Below are 12,880 nucleotides of genomic sequence, written 5' to 3'. Positions count from 1 at the left end.
CTGGCTCATGTTCTGTGTGTATTTTTCAAGGGAATAGAAGATGGTGGTGAGCTTCCATCTGCCAAAGGTCGCAAGGTGTCGAGGAGCCTGGTGGTGTGTGAGAGCGGGCTGCCCAGCGAGGCCAGGTACAGTAGACCTTGTCTCTCCGGGCTCCACATCCGCAGCTGCTGATAGCGGCGCTCTGCTCGGCCCAGGCCGAGGTGGCTCTGGGAGGGGGCGTGTGTCTGGGCTGCGACTGAGACCTAGCTGGGGCAGCAGGACTCCTGGGTGAATTTACAGGATGGGTTTCCCTGCCCAAGTCTCAGGGAGCACAAATCCCAGGCTCAGGAGCATCCGCCAGTAGAAGTGGGTTCCTGCAGTCTCGACTGTGTGGGTGCAGTTCCAGTGGGATGGGTTATTGGTCAGGTGAGCTCAGCGTTTCTCTGTTAACTCACTCAGCAGACCCATTCACCATCAGAGTGGCCAGCCTAGGGCTAATTTAGAGGCAGAGGTGGAACCAAAGCACATGAGAAGGACTGGGCCAAGGGGCTAAAGTGTGGGTGCTAGGAGCCGGAAACCCAGCAGAAATCTGACAGTCACTCCTGTGCCTAAAACTTAATCCCCTTCTGCAGTGCCCCGGGAGGACCACATCTGGACTCCTTAGCGGGACCCACAGGGAAGCCCCTGCCCACCTCTTCCGCCCTGCTCTCTCCCATGCACGCTCTCCCAGCCAGACCGCAGCAGCTCCTGTTCCCCGCCCCTCGCTGTCTCTCTCCCTCCTGTGCCTTTGCTCATGCTGTGCCTTCTGCACCTAGAACATGCCTGTTTGTCCTACAAGATTTCACTCACCTGTCACCTTCTCCCAGAAGCCTCTCTGACATTCTGTCCCCCTGTCCTCTGGGTGGACAGGTTGCCCCATTCTCCAGTCCTCTGTCTCCCTCAGTGGGCACCTCAGGGTGAAGACCGCGTCTCTCGTCTCGTTGTTCTCTGAGTCCAGCACAGCTCTTAGCGCTCAGTAGGCAAAGAGCGTGGAATGCAGGGATGAATGACAGAATGAATGATGTGCTCCTGTGGGTGCGACCCAGGCTCTGGATTGGGGATCTGGGATAATGCTCTGGGTGAAGCTGCTGGCCAGGGGAGTATGATGGGCATGCGATCCCAGTGGAAGAGAACAGGGCTCCTTAACCTTTCCCTAGTACCAGGGCAGTGTGAGCAGGCCCTAGGCAACCAGGCGTCAGGATAGAGGATCCTGGAAAGATCTTCCCCTCTCTTGGATTAAATGAGTACCAGTCTTCCTCTCATGGACTTCTAACCCCTCACTCCAAGCTCCCCCAGCCCCATTCTTAACATAGCTTCTGAAAAAAAAAAAAAAGGCAGAAAGAGAGAGCCCTGCCCCTGACAGGGGGTTGGTACTCTTGGCTCTAGATATTGTTGCCCCCTGAGGAAAAGTCATTTCCAGAGTTCCCAAAGCCTTGTCCCCTAGCAGCAGGTGGGGGTAGACTAAGCAGCAGGTGAATCTTGTTTCATCCCCACCTGTCTTTGAGGGGAGGGGATGTGCATGGGACAGGAGGTGTGTTCATCCCCAGGTCAGACCTCCTTCCATATAGGCTCAGATCCAATGGCCCACGGCTGACAGGGCTGCGCTCCTCCATGCGGGGGGGCTTGGACATGGTGGGGCAGCTGCGGGACCTGACGCGGCTGCTGGAGGCCAAGGAGTACCAGTCTCGGATGGAAGGCATGGGGCAGCTCCTTGAGCACTGTAAGGCCAAGCCCGAGCTCATCACCGCCAACCTGGTCCAGGTGAGTGCTGCCCCAGCCCTGCCCCATCTCCTCCCTTCAATTTGGAAAACCCAGAAGGGTTAGGCATTGTGCCAGATTCCTCAGGGTAAGGGGAGCCTGAAAAGCCCTTTCTATCTAGTTGCCAGGGTAATACCATAAGACTAACTGGAACTGGCCTAGAGGTCAAGGTTACAGCCTCCTGCTGGGTGCCTTGGGACCACCCAGAGATGTTCTGGGCATCTTTCATCCTTCCAGCAGGTTTACAGGGAGGAGGGCAGAGGTAGGGTGTGCTGTGGCTGCGGGCTGCTCCTGATCTAGCCATGCACTTGAGGTTTTGAGGGTAGGGTGTTTTGTTGGCCAGGCAACTGGGCCAGGATGGCTGGGTGGGTGGGTCTGGAGTAGACACAAGCCTTTCACAGGCTGGAAATGGGAGCAGATGCCTGCTCCTTCTGGGAGTCAGGCTGCTGGACAGTCAAGCCACATAGCAGGGTTAAGACACAGGCTTGAAATTTCTTACTAGCTGTGTGAACTGGGCTCATTCAGCCTCAGTTTTTGTTTTGTTTGGTTTTTAATGGTAAACTGAGGATGAAAACTCATGCTTCATGGGTTAAGATCACTCCTCGAGTGAGTGCAGAGTACCTAACGAGGTGCCCTAGATGCTTTGCACTGAGCGAGTACTCAGCATACGATGGTTTCCCGCTCCCGTCCCCCTCCCCTTTGAGTGGTGCTCTCTTGGTCACTGGGGATGTTCTGGCATGGGTTGGATGCCTAGTCAGGGATGCAGGAGGAATCTCTGCTGAGGGCTATTGTTTGGGCTGTGGAACTCCTGCCCAGCCTGGGTTCCCACTGGCTCTTGGTTTCTGTTCCCTCAATAGGTCTTCGATGCTTTCACCCCAAGGCTTCAGGATTCTAACAAGAAAGTAAACCAGTTGGCGCTAGAGTCCCTTGCCAAGATGGTCCCCCTGCTGAGAGACAGCTTACACCCCATGCTGCCCTCTGTCATCATCGCTGTTGCAGACAACCTCAACTCCAAGAACTCGGGGGTTTATGCCGCCGCTGTGACAGTGCTGGATGCAATGATTGAGAGTCTGGGTGAGCCTCCCACAGCCCCCACTTGGCTTTGGTAGGCAGCTGGTGCCCTCCCCAGTTCTGGGAATCAGCAGAGCAGAGAACAGCACTGGTTTAGCTCTCAGGCCAAACATTTCCCCAGGGGCTGCCTAAGGCAGGGGCTCTTGGTTGGCAGGCTATTCCATGTCATGTCCCCCTGGGGGTCTTAGACTGCTAGAAGTGGAGGAGCTGTGGAGATCGTCTGGTCTTGCCTCCTTATGATACACGTGATAGAAATGACCACCTTGGGTCACATAACACCACAGCGAGAGAGCCAATAGGGCATTGATGGGAAAACAGGTCAGGACTACCAAGAAGGCGTTAGGAAGAGTTGTCACATTTTTCTAGCTGTGAGATGGTAGCAGGGGATGTGGCTTGTGTGGGGACCAGGCAGGATGCTGATGAGACAGTTGGGCAAGGCTGTTGGAGAGGACAGAGTTGACAGGTGGGTAGACCCAGGTGATTGTCTGATATGGGATCCCATTGGCTTTCTGAGCTTGAAATGAATGAAGGTTGTCTTTGAGGAAGACTGGTGCCAGGGTTTGAGATGGGAGGGATTTGGGGTGATGAGTGGACAGTGAGGATGGAGGGGTTGGGGGAGGAATGAAAAGAGCAAAAAGGAAGGAGCTATGGCAGAGACATCCAGAAAGGCAAGAGCTTCTCTGTTCCTTATGTGCTTTGCAGTATCACATCTTGATTCTCGAACAGTAGGTGGCAATTCTGGTACATTCTGTTCACTCCTTTCATAGATGATTAGGTGATATTTGGTGTATTTGTACACAGACTGACGTGCATGTTCGAAACCTCAGGTGTGTGAGAACATAGTCTATGATAGACTACGTCCAGACCAGTAGACTCGTAAGTTTTCACAAACTAGTCTTGCCTTGATGTGAGGAAGCCTGTGACCTGAGAACGGCTGTTTACGTTGTTGCTGTGTGTCCTGATGGGCACAGAGCAACCCACAGAGCATCCTAATGCTGAGGCTGGAAGCACCGCCTGGCACACCCACCCCTCCTCCCCATCCCGCACCCTGGCCTGAGCCCAGCTCCCCGGGGCTGGGACAGCAGCTGTGTCCTTGGCTGGAGTCTCCCGGAGAAGTTTCAGTTACAAATCAAAGGCCTGGTCAGGCCCTTCTCCGCCTCCCAAGATCATAAATATTGTCAATTTCCTCTCTTCATCTCAGAGAGAATTTATGAATTGCTGAGTTTGTTGCTGTAGAACAAACAAAATAAATCCAGCTCTAAATTACAGCTTGTTCTCAGCGCCGCTCTGGGTAAGTGAGATTGCTGTTGCCAATAACTATGGCTCTTGGTAAATCACTGTGGGCCCTGGATTTATTGGGAAAACCTGCATCAAGCCAAATAGGCTTTAGCTGTTTGAAGAGGCTGAGCACCCTTGTCTGGGGAGAAGAGCTTTTAACTCTTCCCGCTCCGGGGAAGAGCCGGCCTCCTCGAGCAGGCTGAGGCTCTGGAGCTTTGGGCTGCAGAAGCTGGTGTCTCATGTGCTCACAAGACTCAGGTCCCCTCTACTTGGGGCCCTGCTGTGCCCACCAGGGCTGGACACCAGAAAGGGGGCCTGGGGATTGCCTGCTTTTGTGATCTGACCACACCTTGAGGCAGGTTGCAGGGTCCAGGGAGTTGCCTATAGTCCTCCTTTCCTCCTGGCACAGGGTCTCCTTGGGGATGGCTGATGATGCTCCCTCTGGTTCATCAGCCGGAGGATCTTGTGCAAGAGAATGGAGGCATGAGAGGCACCATCCTCTTCTCTAACCCTTAGGTCAGTGCTAGCCTCGAATGGGCATGGGGTTGGACTCAAAGGGATGGATGGAGCCCACTAACCTACTGGCACAAGGCTCCTATGGGGCCCGAAGCGTGAAGCCCAAGGTCTTGTCTCCAGGTCATTTGGAGCAGGTGTGGCTGTGGGCTTTGCCGTGAGCTGTACCCTCTTAGCCCAACCAGCAACACTGCTTTTGGAAGTATTCTTAACTGTGAAGTAATAAGCTGACTTCCATACCCACAAAGGTCAGAGCTGGAGGGATTTAGGTTACCAGCAAGAATTTATCACTGCCAGGGAGTACCAGGAGTGGAACCAAGGTTTCCCAGGGAATGGTCCTCTACTGCCTGGCATGGTCTAAGCCCCTCTGCAGAGGGGAAAAAAAATGGATGCAAGTAATGAAACTTCCCACTGTCCCAGGGGATTGGGAGGCGGAAGCAGAGACTGGTGCAGGTGTGACAGAAGGGAAGGGGCGTACATCTTCCTCCCTGATCACCCGGGCTGAGCCCGGTGGCTCTCCTGGAAGTGGCGTGGAGCCCTCTGTGGCGTGTAGCCCTCTGTGCAGAGGGAAACTTTCTCCCAAGCCGGCTTCTTACACCTTATGAGACACTCTGAGCTCCAGGCTGCAGAGGAGCTGTGAAGTGCTGTGAAATACTTAAGCATGGAAAGTCACAGCCTGTTACTGCTTGTTTCCTGCTCAGTGGGGGCCAAGGGGTCAAGGACACAGACAGGGAAGGCTGTCTTCTGGCACAAAGTCCAGATCACACAGCCAAACTGAGATTGGTCTTTCTTAGGTGACCTCCCAAGACCCCCCTTGATTCTGGAATTCGGTGATCAAGTTACCTCATCTGCCACCATGTCTCTTTTAGTTCCTTGGTTTCCCCTGGGGTGAGCGGGGTGGCGGCAAGTAGGCTGACACAGCAGAGTTTCTTCCCATGTCCCCTTTGGGGGACAGTCAAAAAGAAGATGTGGGGGAGCCCTGCTCCCTGACCACTACCCTTTGTCATTGACAGCTATAGGACCTCTCCAGGGCTGAGCCTGGAGTGGCATCCTTTCTATTCAGCACCAAGACCTTCTGATTTCAGGGGGGTTATTCTGGGGATCAAGGCAGTTCCACAGCAGATGGGCTGGGTCTGCTTGGGGCTCTGTTACTGGGTTAGTTACAGAAGGAACTTCACTAATTAAAACATCAGGCTGCTAACAGCTCACCCCGTCTTGCTCAGACTGAGCACCAAAAGGACCTCTCTTAATTTAGTGCGGCCCCTGGCCAGCACTGGTGAGAACAGATAAGCTCAAAAATGGGCAGCTTCAGATGTGCTTTTGCTCTTTTGCTCTGACTTTAAATTCATTACCTTGTGTAAATCATGTGACCAACATTATATTGTTAGTGAAACTTAAAAATTCACCTGTGATGCCTCACTAATATACTGACATCTTAAAAATGTCTCTCTTCTATTCCCATAATGTAAATACAATTTTGACTTTGTGCCTTTCATTTAACACCACCCAGTTTCCCATGCTGTTACACAGTCTTTCTAGTTAACTTACAAATATAAAGTTTATTTTCCACCACTGTAGAAGTCATTCTTACTAAATACTGAGAAAATGAAAAATATGAAGCATTTGAAAGAAAAAAAACTTCACTTATAGTCCCAGCTCCTCAAAGAAACATTATTAATATTTGGCATTTTTAATTTTTTTTTTCATGGAGGTACTGGGGTTAGAACCCAGGACCTCATGCATGCTAAGCATGCCTCTACCACGGAGCTATATCCTCCCCACCCACCCCTCCGGGCATTTTTCATTTCAAGTATCTTTTTCTGGGTGTATTTGCGTTTGGCATCATGATTACATTACACATTTAAATTTGCATCCTGCTTTAAAAAAACCAGGGCATGAGCATTTACATATAATTACACACTTGAGTCAGTTTGAACAGTTCCGTCACGTGCTTGTGTTTTTCTGTTTCAGTGGATCATTCCCAGTTTTTCTGCAATGAAGAGACCTAGTTTTGGTGGCCATGGAGAATTCGGCCATGTGACATAGAACTTAACTGAGCCTTGTGCTTGTTGTCGGGAGTCTCGTTTGACTCCAGTGTCTGCTGCCACTGTCCGTGGTACCATGTTTTTCAATGCTTTATTAAAAGCTCTTCTCTTGCTTCCCAGTAGCCTGAGGATGGCATGGCCTGGTGGCCTCAGGGCTTGGCTGAATGGGACAGGTGTGAGGCCCACTTGGCCTCAGCCCCAGTGCAGAGAGGGGAGGCTAGGCCCGGGGAGGCCACGGTGTCTGGGCTGCCAGCCTGTGGCTATTTTCTCCACATTAAAGGGCTTTGCTTCCCCTGTTGTGTGGGCAGCACCAAGGCCAGTGTGGCATCCTTGTGGTACAGAAGAGGAGCCTATGAAAACCCTGGGCTAGGCTCATGGGTTTTTAAGTTTTCAGAAGTTAGATTCCCACCTCCTTAGTTGGACCCTCCTCCATGAAGGTTGTTGGGCTGTTGGAGTATTTTAGTAATAGTAATAGTAGTAACAATAGCTGATACTTACATAGTAATTATCTGCTCAAGACACTGTCCTAAGCATTATGTGAATCATTTAATCATCACAGCAGCTCTATGAGTTACTAGTATTATCCCCATTTTATAGTTGGGTAAACTGAGGTGTCGAGAGGGTACATGACTTACTCAATGTCATACACTAAAATGTGGAAGAGCCAGGATTCAAATCTGGGTGGTCTAGATCCAGAATCCAACCCCTTAGCCTCTGTCCTTTACTGCCTCTCATTAAACCTGGGTGTGACCCAAAAGGTGAGCCATCACTATAAAAGGAGTCAGAGGCAGAGAAGCAGCTGCTTGTGGTGGTGTCTGGGGTTTATAGACCAGTTTGGGCCAACTTAGTGTCTCTGCTTTAACACTGCCTTGTTCTCCTTAAGCATTTAGTGGACACCTGTTGTGTGCCAGGCATGACGGAAGCATGGTCTGGCACGGATAGATGTCTGCTGGATGTGCATTTTCAATTATTTGCCAAGTTCTCCACTTCTCTTGAGCTCTGGGAGGCCATGTCTGTGGCCAGGAGTGGGAGGTCCAGCTGCGCCCAGAGAATGTCCTGGACTGAGTGTTGATGGGGGAGAGCAAGGAGGGAGAAGTCCTTGTTCTCAGGGTGAGCTCGTGGCTATTGAGATGGGTGGGGCCAACAGAGGCATCTGGAAGCAAGAATGCAGGTGATGTTGTTATAAAAATCTCTTCTTACCCATTTACAGCTTTACCAGGACAGCCTGAGACCACTTCTTGCTAATTGCAATATTCTACAGCCTGGCATCTCTTTCATCTCCCAGGACAAATTATTTTAGAGACTCTGGCCTTGTGGGTGGAGCTTTCGCAGGCCACAGAGATGTCCATGATGTCCATGTGTGCATTTTCTCTTCCGTGTGTCTTACAGGTCTCAGGGGTAGAGCAAGGGAAGTAGGAATTAGCTCTTAGCTAGAATTGCACCCCTCTGGGGCTGCTGGTGCTCTGTGCCAAGGTAGGGAAGGAACTCAGAAAAGGTGGACCCTGCCTGGAAAGACTTCCTCAGGCAGGTCTCCAATCTCTGTCCTCTGCAAAGGGAAGTCTGGCCTTGAGATGGTCTCCTCCTGGGACCCCAGGACACACTTCCTGAGGCTGGCTGTGGTGATGCCCCTCACCTCCCAGACAGGTGCAGGCAGGTACCACAGCCACATCCCTGAGGAATGCATTTTGCTGCTTGCCTCGTCTCCCATGGAATTCTGCTGTGCCTGCTGTGGTTGTAAAACGTGGGGAGCTCAGTGAGCTGGGTGCCTCCTCGGGTCACGGCAGAGGCGATCTGGGGGCAAAAGGAGACTGGTCCTACCTTGTGTACTTTCTAGGTTAGCACACCTTTCTCAGGTGAAGGGCCACTGTCCTCACCTTGTGTGTCTTTTGTGAGGAAGGCAGGACTTCCAGTTTACTAGTTTGGGAAACCAGGAGACATCAGCTAGAATGGGCAGAAAGAAGCAGCTTCTAAATTCAGTAGCCATGGGATCCCGCTGGAGTTGGCTTCAGAAATACAACTAAAGAATGCCAGGGTAGCTCTCTATCTTTGGAACACCCCCACCCCTTTTGTTGGGATTTCACCATTAGTGGTTCATCTTTAATAAATGTTCCTTCAAGATCCAAGCTGGGAAGTGCTTGGGCCTCAGGCCTCACCCATGGGTCTGGCTGGACAGCAGGATGGCTGGGCTCCTGGGGCCATGCGGCTGGAGTGCTGGGTGTGAGGGTGCTGGGGGAGGTCATACATGTCCGCTACCCACAATCAGGCCTTCCCTCCTCTGACCCTACCAGAGCCAGCTGGGTGCTCCTGCTCCTGCTAGGGTGACCGACCAACCTGGTTTGCCAAGGATGTGAGGCTTTTGGTGCTAAAATGGGGAAGATCCTGGGCAGACTGAGATATGCTGGTCACTCTTGCTCCAGAACCCCCAGGCTCTTGGTTCCCTGAGCATGGAGCCTCTCACTCTGTGTTGGAGTTCACGTTCAAGTGTCTGTCTCCTTGTCAAAGAAGTCTCTTAAGGAGGTGGTGGAGGAGGAGGAGGACCAGGTCTTTTTTAGCTTTTAGCTCTATGCCTGTTACACAGAGGATATCAGTAAATGTTCAATGTGGAAGTAACCCACCATCTGGCTGTGGGTACATCCTATTGATTAGATCACAGCAGTTTTGAGGAAGCACAGATGGTTCAGATAATATGAACCAGACCTGTGGGAGCAGAGCAGGCCTGTTTGGGACCCCATGTAACTATCCCAGGCCACTCACTGTTCCCCAAATACGCCCTGTACATTCACTTTTTTAAGTGGCTCCATTGTGACCTAGAAAAGTTAATTCAGCCGCCGAAGGGCCTCTTCCCTGCGCAGGTGCCATGGGACCTTGAACAGCTGGTGCCTTTGCTTGGGCCACAGCACCTTGGCCACTGACACCCTCCATCTCTTCCAGACAAACTTGGCCTCCTGCAAGCGTTTGCTGGGCGGGTGCGTTTCCTGAGAGGCCGCGCGGTGCTTGATGTCACAGAACGTCTGTCTGGTGAGCACCCCAGCCTTCCAGCTGATCTCTGTTCTCTCCTGGCTGACAGTTGAACTACCCGCTTAGACCAAAAAATCATCAAATAATCCCCATAGGCCACTTAAAAAATTTGATAATCTACTTCTAAAAGTAATTCCCACAGTGCCAGAGGATAATCTTTGTTTTTGGTCAAAATGAGGCAGGTCTGTACGTAACCAAAATAGTTTTAAAGAAACTATTGCGCATTTCTTCCTCTTTGCAAAGGGGGCTTCCACCAGCCCAGAGGGTTCCTCTGCATAAATCAGAAAAAGCCATGCCTCCTGGTAGACACCACCTTGTGGGTGCATGGCCAGGTCAGGGGCAGCACTGTCGCTCTGATCTTGGGCAGGTTACTGAACTTGCCAAAACGCCTCCTCCCCTATCCTAGGAGGGTCCCATCTAGGAAGGAGGCAGAAGGACTCAATCTGTTCTCTAGACTTTCAAGGGCACCCCTAAAATGCAGATGGAACATGTCACCCCAGCTTAAGTCCCTGCGTGTCTCCCAAGCAGTGTCCAGGATGGTGTCCAGGGTCCCTGGAATGGCCCACAAGGCCCATGACTGCCTGGCCTTCCAGGCTCTGCCCTCTTACCCCCAACAAGGATATGCACTGGATTATTTACTTCTCATAACAACCCCACAAGGGAGGGCATGGGTTCCATGGTTATCCCTTTTGTAGAAATAAGGAACACGGAGCTCAGAAAGGTTAAGTGCCCAGGGTCCCTTGGTGAATAATCCAGGATTTGTCCCCAGAAGCTGGGCTGCAAATCCAAGCCCTCAATCTCTGTACTGTGCTCTGTGCCTGGGCAGCCCTGCCTTTGCCTCCTTGGTGCCAGTGGCTGACTTCCCATCCTCTCCCCTTTGCCTGCCCACGTGCAAAGCCCTTCTCACGCTTCTTCTCTACCTGGGTGGTGCCTGCTTCATCTGGCATCACCTCTTCTGTCTCCCTTCTCCCCAGCCTTCCTGCCCGAGTTTCATCTGGCCCAGCCAGGGCCTCACAGCATTAGGCCCTTGAAGGGTGCTCAGGCATGTTGCCTGCCTGAGGCCATCATTCCAGCTCCTCTGTGGCCCCATCTACTCCTCTTGGCCTTGCCTCTGTGGCCTGGTTCAGTCCTCTAAGTGTCCCTGGAATGGCCCCTTACCTCCAGTCCAAGTGCCAGGCCTTCTCCAAGCAGGTGAGGCAAGTTGGGCTGGGCTGGGGACGATAATGCGGCCACAGCGCTGGGCTGTGGGTGCCCTGGGATGAGAATAGAACCATGTAACTGAAACCACCCTGGGTACCAGACAAGAAACTCTTTTCTGTTGCTCAAAAGCAGCATTCTCTGGTTGAAACCCTTACCTGTCCTTGTATAGGTAATTTATGGGCCCCAGAGGCAGGTGAGTATCCATTTACTGTAAATATTTCCCATCTATTTCCAAGAGATCTCAAGCACAAGAGTTCCTACATAGTTCTGTTAACCCCTTGTCAGCCAGGAACAGGGAAGAAAATTTCAATTGACTCAAGGTGTGGACTAATAATAGCACAGCTTAATGGGAGTAAATCTTTTGCTAATTTCTTTAGCTGCCTTTTAAGCTCAAACTTAATAGGGCTTTCCTCCCAAAGCCAACACTGCCAGCTAGAGAGCCAGCCCCCTCTCCTCAGGCGGGTGAATGTGGACTGATGGTGAAAGTAAGCGCCCATCCTGGGGCCCGGGTGTAAACGCCTTGCTGCGGGAGGGAGAGCCTGGAGGGTGCGGCAGGCTAGGTCACACCTGTGGTTGGGTCAGGGGAGTCCTGCCTGGGTCTGGCATTTGGGATAGTTCTCACCTCCGTCTGCAGGAGAGATTCAGCAGAGATTTAGGAAGCCTTTGAGTTATAGTTGTTCAGTATAGGTGGATAATCAGGATTATTGGGGTTTTTTGGTTCCTTATGGCTGCCCACCTCCCATCACCCTTGGGGCTGACTCGGTGGCTTTCGGGTTAACTGTGCCTGTTTCCAGCACAGGTAATGTAACTGTCGCATCTTGACCCCACTTTATGAAGACATGGCTGGGTTGGCTCATTGAGAGCGGTCCTGCCTTCCCAGGAAGGAGGACGGCCTTTACTTTGGAGGTCTCTGTGACCCTGGGAGTCCCTGAGGAGGCCCACAGTGTGGGGTGTAGAAACCCTGAGGGTCTGGCCTGAAGGTCGAGGGACACAGTGTACGGGAAGAGGCACTGCGGGAACTCAGGCTGAGCTGCAGGGGAGTTGTCCTCCTCTCTGGTCCCCTGCTGTCCCAGCCTGGCTCTGAAGTCAGAGGGGCCCCATGGGGCTCCTGCTGCAAAATATCCTAGGGAGTTGAATTAAGTTAAGCTGATGAAGGAAGAACAAATAGGGGGTTTCACTAAAAATAAAACTCCAGGCCAGCCTCTGAAATGTGGAACTCCAAGAAGTTCGGGGCGTGACGGGTGGGAAGAGCATGGGCTTTGGAGTCAAGGCAGGCTTGGCTTCTGTCCTCCACCTTTGTTAGCCTTGGGGTCTTGGCCAAACTACTTGACCCCTGAGTGTTGGTTTCCTCCTCTGTGAAATGGATGAGTGTCCTATCTCTCGGGTGAGAATGAAATGGAGTCACGTTGCAAGACTCTGAGCCCTGGACTCGAGCTCAGGCAGTGTTAGTTTCCTGGGCATATGTCTGCCCAGGGAACCTGCCAGTTTCTTTGCCTCATGAACAAATCAAGTGCTTCTCTCAGCATCTTATCTTTTGGCAAGATGACAGGCAGAGCACGCTGATTGTCAAGCAAGCATTATTAGCAATGAATGTAGTGCAACCAAGGCTGAGGGCCAGAGCAGCCCCTCCGAAGTGGCTTGGTGTAGCTGTTGACGTGGCCTTGACATTGGGGGCAACTCGGCATCTACTGAGTGGAGGGCTTGCCAGCAGGTTTAGCCTGCTTCTGGATTTTCTGGGGTTTAGAGAAGGTGGGGGGCCTGGGATAACCGATTTGTGGGGTCGTCACTGGAATGAAGGGTCTGTGCAGAGCTTGATAGTTTACAAAGCACGTGCATGCCTCCTGCTTTACTGCCGGGCTGATCGTGAGGTTTGGCGTCAAGACACTGGAGAGGCCATGCTGCTCTCACCTCCCGCTGGCTGTTCTGAGAGCATCTTGACTTCTCTCCCTAGTGCACGTTTTCGCTGTTGAACGCCCGAG

General features: G+C 52.1%; 1 protein-coding gene across 5 annotated transcripts in view; it reads left to right on the top strand.

The window, feature by feature from the left end:
- TOGARAM2 (TOG array regulator of axonemal microtubules 2) overlaps positions 1-12,880 on the top strand; it is a 49,182-nt gene that overhangs the window by 35,251 nt on the left and 1,051 nt on the right. For 2 of the 5 annotated variants that reach the window (XM_072937971.1, XM_072937974.1), the window contains 4 exons: positions 31-125; positions 1,566-1,779; positions 2,634-2,850; positions 9,615-9,701. In XM_072937971.1, the coding sequence (XP_072794072.1) occupies positions 31-125; positions 1,566-1,779; positions 2,634-2,850; positions 9,615-9,701 (613 nt within the window). The remainder of the gene's footprint in view (positions 1-30; positions 126-1,565; positions 1,780-2,633; positions 2,851-9,614; positions 9,702-12,880) is intronic. The other 3 variants (XM_072937972.1, XM_031684915.2, XM_072937973.1) reach the window with 2 other exon arrangements.

Source organism: Vicugna pacos, chromosome 15, assembly GCF_048564905.1.
Source record: "Vicugna pacos chromosome 15, VicPac4, whole genome shotgun sequence".
Taxonomy (NCBI): Eukaryota; Metazoa; Chordata; class Mammalia; order Artiodactyla; family Camelidae; genus Vicugna; species Vicugna pacos.
The sequence above is the reverse complement of the archived record's forward strand: the minus strand, read 5'-3'. Positions and strand labels throughout refer to the sequence as shown.